The 17,307-nt window shown below is 38.2% G+C and overlaps 1 protein-coding gene across 1 annotated transcript in view; it reads right to left on the reverse strand.

Annotated features, from left to right (window-relative positions):
* Window positions 1–1,162: 1,162 nt before the first annotated feature.
* pde2a (phosphodiesterase 2A) overlaps window positions 1,163–17,307 on the reverse strand; it is a gene marked incomplete at both ends in the record, with an annotated part of 167,428 nt that continues 151,283 nt past the window's right edge. The window contains 18 exons of the mRNA XM_079246257.1: window positions 1,163–1,394; window positions 2,167–2,273; window positions 2,402–2,440; window positions 3,207–3,319; window positions 4,481–4,580; window positions 4,667–4,741; window positions 5,038–5,085; window positions 5,469–5,556; window positions 5,655–5,777; window positions 6,419–6,489; window positions 6,584–6,706; window positions 6,787–6,864; window positions 8,942–9,054; window positions 10,608–10,782; window positions 11,359–11,440; window positions 11,655–11,718; window positions 12,245–12,284; window positions 12,524–12,635. Coding sequence (XP_079102383.1) covers window positions 1,163–1,394; window positions 2,167–2,273; window positions 2,402–2,440; window positions 3,207–3,319; window positions 4,481–4,580; window positions 4,667–4,741; window positions 5,038–5,085; window positions 5,469–5,556; window positions 5,655–5,777; window positions 6,419–6,489; window positions 6,584–6,706; window positions 6,787–6,864; window positions 8,942–9,054; window positions 10,608–10,782; window positions 11,359–11,440; window positions 11,655–11,718; window positions 12,245–12,284; window positions 12,524–12,635 — 1,783 coding nt within the window. The remainder of the gene's footprint in view (window positions 1,395–2,166; window positions 2,274–2,401; window positions 2,441–3,206; window positions 3,320–4,480; window positions 4,581–4,666; window positions 4,742–5,037; window positions 5,086–5,468; window positions 5,557–5,654; window positions 5,778–6,418; window positions 6,490–6,583; window positions 6,707–6,786; window positions 6,865–8,941; window positions 9,055–10,607; window positions 10,783–11,358; window positions 11,441–11,654; window positions 11,719–12,244; window positions 12,285–12,523; window positions 12,636–17,307) is intronic.

The raw sequence follows: 17,307 nt of genomic DNA on the forward strand, positions 1-17,307 counted from the left end.
ATTTCAGTTTCATATATTAAAAGCTCTAAGAAAGGCAGCAAAGATACGGAGTAAGGCAGATCCATATGACACACTCAGTGACACACTATTTAACACACTCTACTGTGGCACGTTGACACTAATGGCCGAGATGGATCTTTTAAAGGGCTTCTGTTGCTTTCTACCTAAAGTGGGTTTATGAGAGAAGTTTAAAAAAAATAGGAATAGAAAGTGTACAGGAGTGAGATGAATAGTAAAAACAATCAATTCAAAGGTGATTTTAGGTAGTGGTCTTTGCACAGTCGATATATAGTGACATCCACTTAATATCCACAAAGTGTGTGTTTTTAATGTTTAAAGCATGAATGACTCCTACATCACTGATGAGTGATTATCCAAGTGTTAACCTTAAACCTCCAATGAAACAATGAGGGAGAATTGATCAGTATATGTCAGGATTTAAATGTTTAAGCAAACCCCACAAGTCAATGGTCATCAATTAATTAAATATATTATGAAAGGATGAATACAAAAAAAAATATTGTGATGATGTAATAACAGACTAAATTCATTTGTCAGCAGTGGAGAAAAATCAACACCAAAAAGAATAACAGATGAGGTGCCCATCCATCATGCATTCATGTGCATCAGGTGAGAAGAATGGCAGCTGCATTTACTGAGCCATTTAAATCAACACATGCTGAGATGAAACATTTTACAGAGTAAATAGCACTTCATGTCACTGTCAGATGTTGAAGCAGTCTTTGCCATAAAATGAGTGTTGCTCTCCCACTTGTGTGTTTAAATGGCATGTGTCTACTTTTACAATCTTAAGAAGGATCAGTACTGTATGAATGAACTTGTGGCTGATGGCAAATGAACATTTTTTTTTTTCCAGTATAGCTGCTGAAAAAGATAAAGTCATTATCTTTTACTCTCCTTGACCGGTTCACTCAAGCAACATGTAGCATCTAATCAGTGATCCAACTCAGATGACTCCACTCCATTCAGACCATCTGTCTGATATAGTTAGTGTGTCCTCTCTCCTCGGCATGGCCTGCTAAGCATCTAAGTGGTTGACAGCAGATAGACCTGTCCCTCTTTGGCCGCTAAAAAGGTACCCTCAGCCTCTTATTGGACCACGGAAAACTTCAGGAAAACCTTCAGCAGCCCATTGTCGTCACTAGCCCCTGCCCCCCTCTGTGTCGTCAAGGCAACCATTGAGGCAGTGGTCATCGCTCCCGAAAGCACCCTGGGACTGAAGCAGCTCGTATTCCTGGTCCAGGAAGTCTAGGCTGTTGTTGCTAGGCAACCCACGGATGGTGAACTTGTGGGACACTTTGGTCCACTGCTCACGATTTGCTGCCACTCTCTCGTACAGCTCAGTGGCCCCGGGAAACAGCTCAGACAGCAGCCTAAGAGAAGAGAGGGAGGCGGTGGCATTCATTTTTTTTTTAATAGGAAAATTTGAAGGCAGGCTTTGACATATTTACTCTAGGTATGAGACTCTTCTTCATTACCCTTTGGGTATATGGTGTTTTTCATTTTTACACTTGATAATACAAAGGTACAAATGATCCTTATTTGTGAAGTTTGACCTTTCTTGAGTGATATTTATCTAAAAACAGCAGTTTCACTTTGCCAAACCTCTATTAACCGATTTTGTGCTTGCTACATTGTTACAGTAAATACAATATAACTTTATACCATGTTGATGTGATCACATCAGCAAGGGTTTATGTGAAGTTACAGCAACATTTGTATTCAGCATAAGTTGTATTTGTTCATCTAATCAATGTAAATTCATTATTCACTTTAATTTGATCTGTTTTCCTTTCTATTATCTCCTCAGGGAAATATATGGTTTGGCTGCTTTAGCTCTAGCAAATTCCACCAGCTGTCAGCTGCTGGAAGTTATGTTGATGAGAGGGAACTAAAAGTCAGAAGTGAAAGAAGGGAATGATAAAGATGTGATTCAAAAATGTAAGGGGGAAAGGGGGGATGCTTTATATATATATATATATATATATATATATATATATATATATATATATATATATATATATTTTGTTGGCAGCGATATTTAAAGCTAAATGTGATATGAAAGGCTAAATGCATACAGCTGAAAATGTTATGAGAAGTGAGTTGTCTGAGTGAGCATATGGTAGTTTAATTTTTTATACACACTTGTAGATAGGCATGGCAATATGTTCCATGAAGCTTATCTGTAGTTCTGGGATGTAAGCTTTTTCTCTGTCCATCATCTCACTGGGTCTGTTTCCCATGGCTTTTTCCTGCATGCATAAACACATATAATGCAAATATAACAATCGAGCCTAGTAATGTGTGAAGTAACACTAAGTTCAACTCATGGTTAACAAAGTCAGAAGCCATTTATCAGTCAGTGCATGCTGATACGTACCAAATCGCCTTGAGAGAAGAATTCTTTGTAAATCAGCTCCTGTGGACACAAAGAAGCAGGCATCTATTAGATCTTACAGTGTTTTATATTCTTAACAATGCTTTAAGAGTTAAAGTTTGGACTCTTTCTTAGCATAAAAAGAAGAATAATGCTTTGGACAAAAAAATAAGTGAAAAGAGATTATGCTTCTAAATTAGCATTTATACAAGCTTGGCATTGAACTTTTACTTTTATGGAAGTATGTTATCCCATTTTGCCACCAGACCCCACTCCTGCCGTTCTCCTTTATTGCATTCGGAGTGATGACTGCACCTACTGAGACTGAAACAAGCCAGATATTTTATAATAACGTTCTCCACTGAATTAAAGTGAAATGTGTTTTTGGTGTGGGAAAAAAAAGATTACAGTGCATTTGTTTTAGGTATCAGGTGTTTGGAGATTGAGGGCAGGATTTAGGGCAAGGTTTAGGGGTTTTGATCCTGAAAAGGGGGCAGGCCAAGATTAAATGTAATCCTAAAAAGGTGTGTGGCCTTACAGTAGAGAATGAAATGGAACAGAGCTCAAAGGTTGCTTCCAGCTCTAGAGCTTTGCATCTTTTGATAAGTATTTTCCTCTGAATGGAGGAATTTACTGCTCAGCCAAGTGTGATTTAAACTCTTTCAGAAATAAACTCATGTTGAGAAGAAAAACAAACTACAAAATGTTTTTACAAATAGACACATTTATCTGGTTGAAAATAGAAAAGAATATCTGAAACATGTTATATCCATCTTTTATAATATGTGATTGTGACATGTAAACTCACAGCAATCTTCCGTGTGGTTTTCCAGCCCTTTGTTTGATCTGAGAGGTCACACGAAGTCATCAACAGGCACAAGAGTAGTGAGCGGTGCATACCGCTTTTTGGATTGTATCCATCTAAAACACATACAAACACATTGCTTGATACATATAACACTTTAAAGTAGGGGTATCTGACGGGTTCTTGTTGTTTCCCTCTTCCAGCACACCTTATTCAAGTCAAATGGATCCAGCAGCTTCTTGTAAACCTATTGATGAATTTTCAGGTGTGTTGGAGCATAGAGACAACAAAAACCTGCAGGATACCGGCGCTATTAGACTGGAGTTTGACACCTGTGCTTAAAGCATTGTGCTGCATTTAAATGAGCAAATATCTGAGGGAAAGCATCTGGAAAATTACTAACTTCTACATTCAGATGGTGTTTCTTTCTGACGAAATAGTTACATATGAAAAATTCATTACATTTCAATCTATTCTACTGAAGGTTTCAGTTACTTGATGCTGACAGGAAGAGATGGACTAAAGATGTTGGATGGAAGTTCTTATGATTGATAGAAAATTATGCTCTTATTTCATCTTGGTACTGGACTGCATATATTCAGTCTGCATTTGGTTCAGCTATTTTAGTCTATAATAGATAACTTACATATCTTAGATGGCAGGAAGTAGCCAACTCATTTAAATATTTTTAATGTCCTTGAATTACTTTAAGAGTTTCAAACTGAAATCACTGCAGACACATCCTCTCTGGAAAACTTATAATTGGTTGCATTCAGGCGTATAACGAAAAAAAAAATCTACTGGCTGGGAGGTTACAGCCAATTATATTACATAACAGTGTAAGAAACTGTCTTCTCAAAAGATCTGATAAGTAAATTACTAAAAAAAAATCAATGAATGATGCTTAATACTTCAAATATGATTTCAGATCTTTGAAAACTAAGTCAGTTTTTAAAAACGTTGACTCAGAAAAGGTCTACTTTGCAGAAGAAATTTGCTTATATTTTTAACTTTAAACTTATGTGAACGTTTACAAGAGACACTGCACAAAATGACAAAAACAGGGAGATTTTTAAATATAAAATACAACATACGGTATTTTTACAAATCGTTTAGCAGCATGTTTTCTCTTGTAAAATCAAACTATTCTAATATAGGGAGAATTTTGAATGTTGGTTTGCTGAACCATCTGATCTGAGCCTCCCTTGGCTCATCAGGGTCATGACTGTGAGCACAAGTAGAGACGTGGCTGTGCATACTGAACTACCGACACGTACCATCAGCCATCTTCTGCAAGTCCTTGAAAATGCGAAGGTGGTGAGCTAGGTCTGTAGCCAGAATTATGTCTCTCATCAAATCCAACATCCGCTGGTAGTCCTAAAAACATACAAAATAAATAAGCCCATATGTAAGCTTGCACAGACAGTTTAAACACCACTTATATGCACATATTTATAGTTTACCTTCCTGGAGAACTTCTCAAAGATGTTGCAGCCATGAGTGTTTAGAATAGCAATTGCCTGGGCAAAGTGATGTCTCTATCAAAGCAAATACAACAGAGAGACAAAATGTAAGAAAATCTGAATATGGTGCCTTGAAATCAATGCTGAATCATTCTGCCTTGTAGAAATAAAAAGGACTGCAGATGCATCTCAATGCCTAATCATGAGCCCCAAAAGTTTAATTTGATTCTGACCACTAGAGGTCACAGGGGGAACACATTAGTGGCTGAACAGTGTAAAGAAACGTAGCAGCAAAACCAGTGACACAACTGCATTTTCCCAGTCTTCTTAAAACAAGGCATAGATCTGCATAGTCACATGTTTTGGTTTACCTCCATTACAGATCCCTCTGAGCTGTAGAGAGCAGCGAGCACTGATTGCTGAAAAATAAACACACAAGTTAAGCGGAATAGTTCAACTATATGCAGCACTTTTAACCTCTAGAATAAGCCACATGCATTTTAATATGAATTTGAAACTGCTTATTTAAAGAAAAGTCTTTGCTCTGTAATAGCATTCAGAGTTATGCATGATTAGAGTGACCCAGAGTGAAATGTGCTCAGTAGCAATGACATCTAGTGTCCCTCAGGGGGGAATTCACAGATGATGAGATAAAACCAAAGAATATTACTGGAAAACGCTAAGAGCGGTACTGCGCTCTAAGTTTTGTTCGGATTAAGGATCTTATTCAATGCCTTTGTCTCCCTGATATTACTGATTTTTGATAAAACACCTTTTAATAAAGCAGAAACATAATACTCACAGAGGCCACCTGGAAAGAATTGTTGGTGCCACGGTGATCCAGGTCATGGCACATACAGGAGACAAAAAGAGCTAAAATCTCTATGTCCCTAGAGGAAAGTTGAGGGGAAAAAAATAGAAAAGATTTCAAATAAGCAAAGAAAAAAAAAAGGTTTTTTTTTTATGTTATGAAAGGTTGCATACTCACTCGAGGTAGTTGGACAGTCCTAGGTTTTTGTAGAGTAGGTAGCAGAAGTGTGAGACTGAGAAGGCATGCATCCAGTTGTGGTAGGGAGGGTCCCTGTAGCCTTTCTTCACCATCAGACAGAACCTGTCGCCAAGGCAGCAGGTTAATTATGGCCTACATTTCACTTTGTTGCCAGTGACAAAAGCACATGCAGCATAAAAGTGTTACATCATTTCCCCACTTTTTCCCAGCATGTTCTTTCATTTTGAACATCATGACCTGGTTTATTCTTTGCAGCTCTACTTTTAATTAAATAAACTGAAGGAATCATTATGGAAACGGCTTTCTTACAATGCTGATAGTGCTGTACCAGCATTTCTCCATTACAACCCATCACGCTGAAATCAGAGTTTTGACATGAAACTTGCCGTATATGTAAAAAAGAAGTACTTTCCACTCATAAAACTTTTAGTTTTCCATCTTAGATATCAGCTTCCATCTTTCTTTTGACAGTATTGTGCTTCTCAGTCTTCTCAGACTGACAGGTTGTTATTACATCACAAGGAATTTGCATAATTAAGCTCAAAAGCCCTAAAAGTATTTCGACTGCAACACACAGCTGACAAGAAGAGAAAATGATTCAATACAGGGACATAATACCAAAAAGAAAAGTAAAAAAAGCCACAAGCGATCAGAAGCTTGAAATCAATCTCTGAACAGCAAAAAGTATTTGGCGGACACTCGGGTACAAGCTCTTTCTACATGGATTGATGGAGCTGTCAAACCTGGCGAGAGTGTGCATGTCAATCTTGTACATGTTGATGAAACCCATGTCTTCAAACATGCTGAGGACGCACTGCGGACACACACAACAGGAGCGATGTTCAATCTATTTGTGTTATTTTCAATCTCTTCCACAGCCCCCAACCCCTCCCCCCTCTTCTCCTCACCATGGGTGTGGTGTCATCAGGCAGGGAACGTGGCGTGTAGGTGAACTCAGCGAAGCACGGGTGAATCTCCTTGACTGGATCAATCCCAGTCACCAGCAGCTTTGTAACCTCTTCCTCTGACACCTGAAGCAGACACATGCTGAATGACACTGCATCACACTGGCATTATCCGTAAATACTCGTCATTTTAGATCTGAGTTTACCTTCATGTGGTACATCATCATTTCATTGGCCAGGTGGGACCGAAACTGAGCTTCATGAACTCTCTTGTAAAGCAGAGACTATGATGCAAACACAAACAAAAAAATTACAAAAACAAAACACATCAGTATGATAAAGATAAATACTTACAACATGATGCCACAGAGACTCTTCCTTTTTCATCTTAACTTTGATAAAACACCTGATTTCTGCCATCATTTTACTATATGAAAGTAAAATTGTAGTTTGTAATCCTAAAATTTAAAATAAGATCTTTTTTAATTTAGCTGGACTTGTAATCTAATTTTTCTGGTGTGGAAAACAGAAATTCAACGGACTGTGGCTTACGTTTCAGTGCATCATGGAGGTGCTGTTTACCATCCACAGAATCTTCTTACACAGTCATGACAACATGAGCATTGATGAATAATATATTTGGTCATGTTTCAATGATTAATGAGCTTCCTAGAAGGCAATTTTTTTCACAATCAGACATCTTTATAGTTTGTATATCCACTTTTTATTGCCTGCAGTCACTCAAAGGTCAGACTCTACAAGTGATGCTTAACATGAACTTCAATTTGACATGTTGTATCAAATATTTCACTGTACTGTGGATGTTGTTAATCTTTGGAATAAAAACTCTTCGATCTCTTTCCCCTCCCCTCCCCTCTCCTTCCTTCCTTCCTTTACTCCTTTATTCTATAATCCTGTACATCTCTATTTCCTGTCTTTCATTTTCTCTCTGTTTGCTGTTTTCTGTACATTTCTTATCGTAATTCAATCTCATTGCTTCTTTTTTTTTTTTTTTTTTTTTTTACTTTTCCCTTCAACACTGCCTATTTCTATAACTGCTTTGTCTCTTTTTATCTCTCCCTCCTCATTTTTCTTCATTTCTTGCCACATTCTTTCCCCCTTTCTCCTCCCCATCCACATTTTTCTCCTACTATTTCTTTCTTTTCTCTTTATCTCACCCGTTATTACCTCCATTCTCCATTCCTTAGCTTTTCTTTCCCTCTGTCCTTTCTTCTTTTTTTAATGTTCTCCCACACCCTTTTTATAAGTTCTTTCCTACGTGTTCATGTCCTCAAATCCATCCTTTGTTGTTTTCTTGTCGTATGCCTTTTCTTCCTATGTTTGTTCTTCTTCCTTCCATCTTTACTTCTTTCACTTTTTATTCTCATCTTCTATTCTTTTACTCCATTTAACGCACCCTTCCCTTTCTTCCCTTGTTCTTTCTGCCCTTCCTTCCATTTTTAATCTGTCATGTCTTTTCCTTAGGTCTTTTTCTTTCCTTCTTTACTTCTCCTCCCATTTTCTTATTCTTCCATTCCTTGTTCTTTTCGCTCTTTCCTTTCTTTCATCAATTGACTCTTTATTCCTAAATTTTCTTTTTGTGCTTCATTTTCAATTTTTATTTTTTCCTCCTCTCTCCTCTTTCTTTCCCTTCCTTGTTTCCCCGATTCTTTATTTTTTTCCTCCCTCTTTTCCAAGAGATGCATTCACATGAGTCAGATACATTTACAAAAGAAAAAACAGATAAATTTGATTTAAGATTTTATGGTAGATACAAGGAAATACATGTACAGCTCACTGGCTGCATTTTTAACATCATCATCGTCATCATCATCATCATTATCATCATCATCTTCATATTCACTATCACCTTCATGAGCCAAAAGCTGCAGCCAAGGTAAATGTGTGTTAATGGGATTGTAGGAGTGTGAGGAAGCCTTCAGACAGCCGAGCATCCCTAGTTAGTTCAATTAAACTGAACCTCTTCAAATGTCCCATGTGACTTTGCTTTAGTCTTTGGCTGAGTGTTTTACACACACTAGCGGATTTCATTTTGCAGGACAGGTTTGGTTTTCATCACAGCGACAGTCCTGACGATAGATAATCTGTACGTGTTTATTTCCTGCAATTTTCTGTTATTCAAGAATCAGAAGCACAATTGCAGCTTGAGAAGATAAAATCCATTTTTAATTTCTGAAGATGAGTTGATTACATAAGTGAATCTTCAGGATTAGAAAAAATACATTTCCCTTCTAATATTTAATGTGGTTTATTTTATTTAGCTTAGAAGTGGAGGAGAGGAAGATTACAAAAGGAAAGAAGAAGATTTGAAGGTTACAGCGAATGAGGGAAGAGACTTACGTGGGCGATGCTGATACCGCAGTAGATGGAGAAAGCTGTGGCCAGATCCTCATCGAAGCGGTTGAACCAAGGCCCATTCATTTTATTCACTAACTCAGCGACGCCAATCACCTCTACAAGATAGAGCGTTTAGAGCAGAGGAGGATGGAAAGAAGTATGGACAGAGGGGAGAAGATTGAAGGAGGACATTATTTTCAGAAGAAACAAGAGGGATGGAGTCAGAAAGTTGGTAATTTAGAAAAATGAAAGGCAGAAAATGAGGCTCAAGGAAGAGAAAATGGGGCATAAAATCTAACAGTTAGAAGTGCAGATATGACATTTAGTTAAATGGTCCTGTTAACTTTAATCAATGTCATACTGCAGTTTATATTACATTAAACAAGATCAGAATGCAAAGTTCTCATCTGAGCTTCAGACAGATTCCTGTATACTGATACAGTAAATCACACTCAAAACAAATAGTTTGAGCAATGCAATAAAAACAAAGCAGACGTTTCCCAAATGTCTGAATGAAAATGGTCTAAGTTGCATTTTATGCATTCCCACACTTAGGCTGAAGGATGTGATGTAACCACTCTGTTAACACCTGGGTTAAAATTTTCCTTGGCTAACAAAGAAAAAGGAGATAAAGTATTGTAACTTCTTGAAATAATTCATGTAAATGATGCAAAAAAAAAAAAACAAATATAAAAGCTAATAATTACATTTTAATACAAATGATACATTACTGGACTGCCTCAAGACAAGTCAAAACCAGTATAGGGAGAATAATTTAGTAATTCTTTAGGTTTTTAATGCTGCAAAGTTGCAGGCAGTCTTTTTTTTTTTTTTTAAAAACAGCTAAATATGTTTCATTAATACAAAGAAATCTGTCTCAACACAAATCATTTTAAATTTAAATGCAATTATCCAGAATGTTTTTGATTTTCATCTGAAATCCCTTTTCTCTGAATCTAATTGAGACAAGATCTTTGATAGAGGATCTTTTAAAAATGCCCGAGGGAAGGCAGTGTATTGTTGCTGTTATATACTACGGCTTTCAGTGATAAAAAAAAAGCAACTTATTCACAGCCAAATATTCTAACAATAATAATCTTTATCTGCAACACAGATGGCCCGATAATGCGAAAGGTTATGAAGAATAAGTCTTGCAATCCAGGAAGACAAGAAGGTCATTTTTAGCATTCATGTGTTCAAACTGACAAACAAATGAAGTCAAATAATCAGTTCACAGGAATAAATCTTTTTTCAGCTGCGTTTTAGAAAAACCTTCTTGAGGATTACTCTGCATGTACACTTTTACTGTGAAGTTCTGTTTATATGCAACCAAGATTTATCAGCTGTGCCAGCTTTAATACTCACTATGAACTGTATGATAAATATGAGTCGCCCTCACTTGTTGTAGGGAGCGTTAGACACAGTTTTTTCATTTTAAATCATCGGTTGCGTTAATGTAAGTCTATATAAAAGATGATTACACGATTCTATTCGAGATGCCAAATGTTTTACTGACTTCAACCTGCAAACAGCGTACAGAGCTGTTGAGTCAATACTTCCTTGTAGTTCAGCTTATTTTTTTAAAAATAATTTTAATTTTGATATGTTTTTTTTTCCAAAAAACCTTTAATAACCAAATATATGACTGAGTAAAGTCAGTCATCATTACCGTTGTTCTCATCTTTGATGGGAAAGCAGAGGATGTTGCGAGTCCTGAAGCCCGTGCTGTCATCAACACCGCGGTAGAACAGGGGATGTGAGTAGGCATCCTTAATGTTTAGAATCTGACCAGTGGTTGCAACGTGGCCCGCAATGCCCTGATCAGCAGGGATGCGAAACTCCTTCTGTACTCACAAAGAAACACACCCATGTTTAAATTGTTGACAAAAATGATGGACAAGAAATGCACCGGGGAGTATAACGAGATGACATGAAGCTGAAGCTCCTAACTGGTGGGCTGAGTCTGTCACTTGGCAGCTTTCTAATAAATGCATAAAATGCCCTAATTTGCCCCCCTCCCCCCATATCTCCTTCCCCGATGTTGCAAACACACCGGATGCAGCTGAGACAAGTAGGGCACAACAAAGATGCAAAATAAGCGATTATACAGACGGGGAAAAAAGACATTCAAGCAAGAAAATGTTCATCTATATCTGGGTGTCAAATAAAAGAAAAGTCGAAACCTCTTGAGGTTTTGGGTCATCATGTGCCACCAAAGACTCTTTGACACCAAATTTAAATGTCTCTACAACTCTAACAAGAGTGATTGATCGTTGTTCAGTGCATACAGGAGCGCTGGTGTTTCCTTTACCGTTTCCTTTTTCTTTCTTTCTCTTTCTTTCTTTTTCTTTTTTCTTTCCTTTTCTGTCTTATATACAATTATGTGTGTCAAAAAAAAAAAAGAATGAGGTTTGCTTTACCTCTTCATCACTAACCACACCACCGTCAAACACCTTTGCCACTAACTCGTGGCTGACTCGATCCAGGAGGAACACTGAGCAGCTAGAGGAATGGAGGGTATCACTGTTAGAGGGACTCATCTCTTTCTATCTCAGTCATTTTGCAGCTTTTATTGAATCAGGTGAGTCAGTTAAGAACAAATTGACAAAATAGCTTTTCCAAATGGAGATTAAGACATTCTCAATACACACAAAGACAAAACACCCCCTTTCAGACCCATCAAAACATCCTGGTGAAGAAAAATTAAGGGGCTTACATCTCTGCATCACTGAGGTTCCTGGCCTCCACTATAATTTCCTGTAACAGCACTGACACATCATCTGAAAGAATTGGGGAGAAAGGAAGAGGAGGAGTGAGGAAAGAAAAGGAAAACAGAAGAATTTATAGCAGTACAGAAAAGTCCAGATGGACAGAAACAGAGATTATCCCATGAGGACCTGTAGATCAGCTGCACAAACTGATAAGAGCTTTTGTAATTAAAGGATCGGTACAGTGAGTGGCAATTTGCTCGACCATGGGATCATTTCTTTTTCATCTGTAATCATGATAAATCAACAATGACATATCCCACTGTCAGCGCCCACGATTTGATAAGAATGGAAATGCCCCGGTGTAATTATTTGATACATCAGTGCCATCATTTTTAATGCCCTTTTGATTTTATGATTAGGAATCTGTGTGCGATCACCTTTACGGTCAGTAATAGCTCATTTAATTACGTGCACCATTTGTTTCACTGGGCAGCCATTTAAATGTCTTCCATTAATGCAAATTGTCCAGCGGTATCCATTCTTGAGACAGCAAGAGTGACAGACAGAGAGACAGACAGGGGAGTTATGACTTTACCCAAGTGTGTGAAGAGATTCTTGGCAACTTGTAGGAGCGCCTATGAGGAGAAACACAGAACACACACAAAAATGTAGTCAAAGGCAACTTCATCGATATTAATGTACCGGTATATATGTGTGTATATATATATATATATATATATATATATATATATATATATATATATATATATATGTATAAATATATGCTGCTTGTATGTGCACATGTGTGTGAAAGAAGGAGAGAAAGAGAGAGAGAGAGAAAGACAGAGACACTGTGTGTGAGCATGAGCAGTACCTGGCACTCCACTTTGAGTTTCTGTTCTTTCTGGAAGGCCAAAGTAGAGGTGAGGACTGTTGAAGTGTAGCAGAAACAGTGCTGGATAGCATGCTCGTCTGCCTCTGTGTGTCTGTAGAGGAAAACACACACACACAGGAAATAATTTATTACAATCTTAAAAATTAAAGCTTGATCAACTAATCAAGCGAAATGTCCCAGAAATCTGCTGATTCATTTGTTTATTTATTTGGGGCAATGCAAATAAAAAGGGCAGACATAAAGAGCAACCGATGCTTTGCATTAAGAGAACGTAGCATTAAGCTGCTTCTCTGCTCTTCTCCCTGGTTGAGCTTTTCAGGAAGACAGAGACAATCACAATAAAAAAGCTTTACAATATATACAACACCAAAAATAACAGTGTGGACAAAAGTACAAAGCAACAATATAAATTTAATTCCTGTCTACCTGATATAATCTAAAAACACACATAAGCACATTTCACAGAAAACACAACCTTGCTGACTTTTTACATTCCATTAGTGGGTGCATTCTTGTTTTGCTTACAGCCAGTTCTTAACATTTGCTGTATATAAGTTTTAAAATCTGTCTTCCATTTCATTTTCTTTTGGCATTGTGTTCCAGATATAATAACCTTTCATGGAAAATGCAGACCACCCAGATGTGGTTCTGCCGTAAGGGATATTACAGTTATTACTGACCAAGATCCTGGTCATAATTATTAAATGGTGTGATTTTCAGGAAAAATCTTCTTTGAAATTAATTCAAACTTCACCAACGTGGGACTAAAATTGTTATGGTGTCCTGCCCGGTGTGTGACAGTAGTGGGCGTGCCTTCTATCATGACAACAGATTCTACACCTGATCTTCATCTGAGAATCAGCAGCGGCTCAGCCTTCCAGTCTTTGCCAGATTGTTGTTCACCAAGTGGTAACAGCTCTCAGCTGACTCAATATCTTTGACTGTTCGTATCCTGACCAGATCTAACCTGTTTTTTCCCTGTCTTGCTCAGAGGATCCAGCCTGCCCGCCTGTCTGCCTGTCCGCCTGCTCTGCCCACTCGTTCGCTTACCCTCCAGTCTCTTTGCCCAGGAAGATCACAATAAAACTCTTCTCTTGCTGCAATCGTCTGCAATTTGAATCCTTACACCCCACAAAAATAGCACCGTTCTCTCACTTAAATGACTAAATTACTTGAATAATTTAAACTAAACTGAATCTCAAAGACCAATGCAAAGATAATGCACAGATCATCTGATACTTAACATATTTCCTTGGTTACAGCTTGAAAAAACAGGCAAGGTACCTCATCATCTGGCAATGAAAGACACCATAAAGACTAAAGATGACCATTAGAACTGCATTAAAATGTCTAAAATCACAGAAAACTCAATTAAACCCCCGTTGCCTGCAGAGATGAACGCAACCTTGGGCTTCAAAATGACTTTACAGCATTAAAGATGCAAAGCAGTGACCTCAGTAATGTGAGTCATTGCTTGCAGTTATCCGTCTTTACCTATAGAGAGCAGTGGTACGTTGTTATATTGATGTCAAGAACTGTTGCACAGGCTTGGGGGGGGGGTCCTTAGCTTAGATTCGCAACAATCTTGACAAAGGAGAAGGAAATTGGTAATGCAACGCATGGTGGAAATCTTTATGACTGACACTCAGGAGATTTACATAGAACAACAGTGAGGCTGGGGAATGACTTTCTGGGCTAACAGCTAGTTATTTGCACTCATGACAGTAAATAGTATCCATCTGCACAGGCAGAAAAGCAGCCAGTGGGAGTTCATTTCCACAAACAAGAAATTGGATACACACAGTAAAAGAGCACACAATATGTTCCACGTAGAAATGATTCTCATGAAAGAGATTAAGTAGGAATGTTTGTACCCTGCCTGGTGTTTTGTGACTCTGCAGTGGGCCTGATTGCTGTTGCACATTTTCATTAATTAATGCAGGGTTGTGAAACATATGGAATTTTGATTTTGATGCTTTTATTTGGCTCCAAATGATCATAAAAATAGTGATAGACAAAAAATAACAATTGTTGTTAAAATAATTTAGCAATATTAAGCTTTGCTATATTGTTATGTGCTCCATATGTCATGGGCACTTCTGCCACTTCTGAAGGCACGTCTGGACAGTCTAGTAGGTGAGACGCCATTGCTTATCACTGTTGCCAACTTAACAACTCTGTCGCTATAGTCAGCAAGCATTCAGACCCCCGAGCAACTCTTTTTCAAACTAGTGACTAGCAATAGATCAAGCAACCTGTTGGAGTGTCACTGAAGACTTATGGAGACTAGTGTAAAAGCCCATTTTGTTCTTAGACTTGTCACTGAGCAGCAATGCTGCCATAGACCTGTTCTACATCCTGAAGCAGTCACTGGAGTTGTACTGAAATTAGCACTCTTGCCATGGTGCTAGTTCACATCAGGGCCCGTTACTTTGGCATGAATATGTTCTGGTGCTACAGTCCCTCCCAGTTGGGATGTGCAACACTACTAATTTCCTGTGTGATCTGAGACAAAGTAAAATTCAAACCAGTTCTGGCAATACCAGTCTGATAACAATCACTTCAAAAGCAGGGACATTGAGGGGAACGGACAGTTTAAGAATGCCTTAGCTTGAAGAACGAAGGAAACTCTTATTGTTTTACACATCAGCACAAAAACCTCAACCCAGCAGACAAATGAAAATAATTTTCGCAAAGATCAGCACCAGCGTTAGACAACTACACATTTTCTCTATACCTGGATAGTACCTGGATAGTACCTGGATAGTGCCTGATAGTATCTGTGTGCAGCCTCAAAAGACTCCACCAGCAGCACCTTTCCATCTTCTCTCCCTCTCTTCGAATCGCCTCGTCATAACCTCATTATATTCTGTGTTATGACTCACAAAACCCTGTCGCCAGTCCCCACACACATCATTCAGCACCTTTGATGTGTGGTTTAATAATCATTATCACCTAAATTAGCTGGTGCTCTCATTTTTTACAATGGATTTGTGATTTTCTAGTTTTGTAGATGTAGATGCTTAAAAATGGTCAATAATGAAGATAATTTTTTCCACTCTGGCCTGCAGTCTGACATCAATGTCTGTGTACGCTGTGGATGTATGTATGTACACTATGTACACTGTGGATGTATGTATGTACACTATGTACACTGTGGATGTATGTATGTACACTATGTACACTGTGGATGTATGTATGTACACTATGTACACTGTGGATGTATGTATGTACACTATGTACACTGTGGATGTATGTATGTACACTATGTACAATGTGAATGTATGTATGTACACTATGTACACTGTGGATGTATGTATGTACACTATGTACACTGTGGATGTATGTATGTACACTATGTACACTGTGGATGGCACAAAGATGTAAAAAGTTACAAATGTCAACTTTTTATTGTAACATACTGATTAAAACCAAACCAAATATATCTTGATGTCATTCTATCAACAAAAATAACTACGATTATTAATTTTTCCAAAATCAAACAGCCTTTGTTAACTGTGCAATCCGCTCTCTGTTGGTCTGGTTTATCCTGTCACTTAGTCTTCAGCTACAAAGCTGATTTGACATAAACATTTTGTGTTACACATGATATTCAACAGAATTTTGTCTTACTTTAAAAAGCCTAATGCATTTGCAGTTTTTTGTGTTAGTCATTTCATCTTCTTGCACAAAATACGGGTTGTGAACCTTTAACTGGTGTCGCACCAGGCTGCCATGCACCTGCGTCTCCAGCGAACCTTGCATATGAATATTTAACACATATGATGAGGGAATAGCTTGTTTAAAATCCGTTTGACTGTGCTTGAAGCAAAGACTGGGCTTATCACCTTATATGCAGTCGCAACCATAATGTAGTTGCTGTTACTATGGTAATGAGATGCCAGTTCTGTCATCGCTGCCACAGGCAGAGGGAGAAATTATTAGACATAATCCTGTCCATCTTTCGCATTTAAGTGCATACTTGCAGGTGACGGTATATTAAAATCCCATGTTAGACAAAACGAGTTTCCAAATTATGAAACAAATAAACAACCACAGAACCAATAAGCCAGACTGCCATTTAACAGACTTCTGTGTTCAGGAGGTAGAAGCACTGCTTCTGGCAAACACACACACACACACACATATACACACAAATACATGCCAAAACATGATGCCAAACCAGGCAGCCAAGCCACCCGCTGCTGTTAGACTCATGACCTGACTCTAGATCATCACACTGCCATCATCATCACAGCCATCTGGTTGCACACATACTTTGTGCTCACAGAGAGGGGGTGATTGGATGCAAGCTTGAAAGAACTGAGGTATGTGTTCAGGGAGCACTTTTAGCCTGGATAACCCGTCAAGAGTCCTGATGGTGTGTGGAAACTACAGAGCTTTCAAATAGACAGATTGGTGAAACACCCTAAATACTTTTCATTGAATTTTTTTTTTCTAGTGCAACTGTGCCCCTCTGGATTTAATGTGAGACAAACCTAAGCATGCGTACCGACAAGGGGCTCCAGACTACATTATGCTACGACTGACGGAGTGCTATCAGCAAACCCAGCGAGTTAGTTGGCTCTTCCAGCATTATTAATGAAAGCCTAGCAGCTGTGTGTTTTTGTAAGGTTATTTTACTGGCAGCTCTAAGAGGTGGATTTCTGGAAAACCAGTGAAAAACCAGCATGCAAAATGAATGAGAGCAGAGTCTGATGGGGAAGCCAAGGTACTCAGAAACTGGATCTGAGCACAAGGAG

The sequence above is a fragment of the Telmatherina bonti genome (genome assembly GCF_933228915.1).
Source record: "Telmatherina bonti genome assembly, chromosome: 9".
In the NCBI taxonomy this organism is placed as follows: Eukaryota; Metazoa; Chordata; class Actinopteri; order Atheriniformes; family Telmatherinidae; genus Telmatherina; species Telmatherina bonti.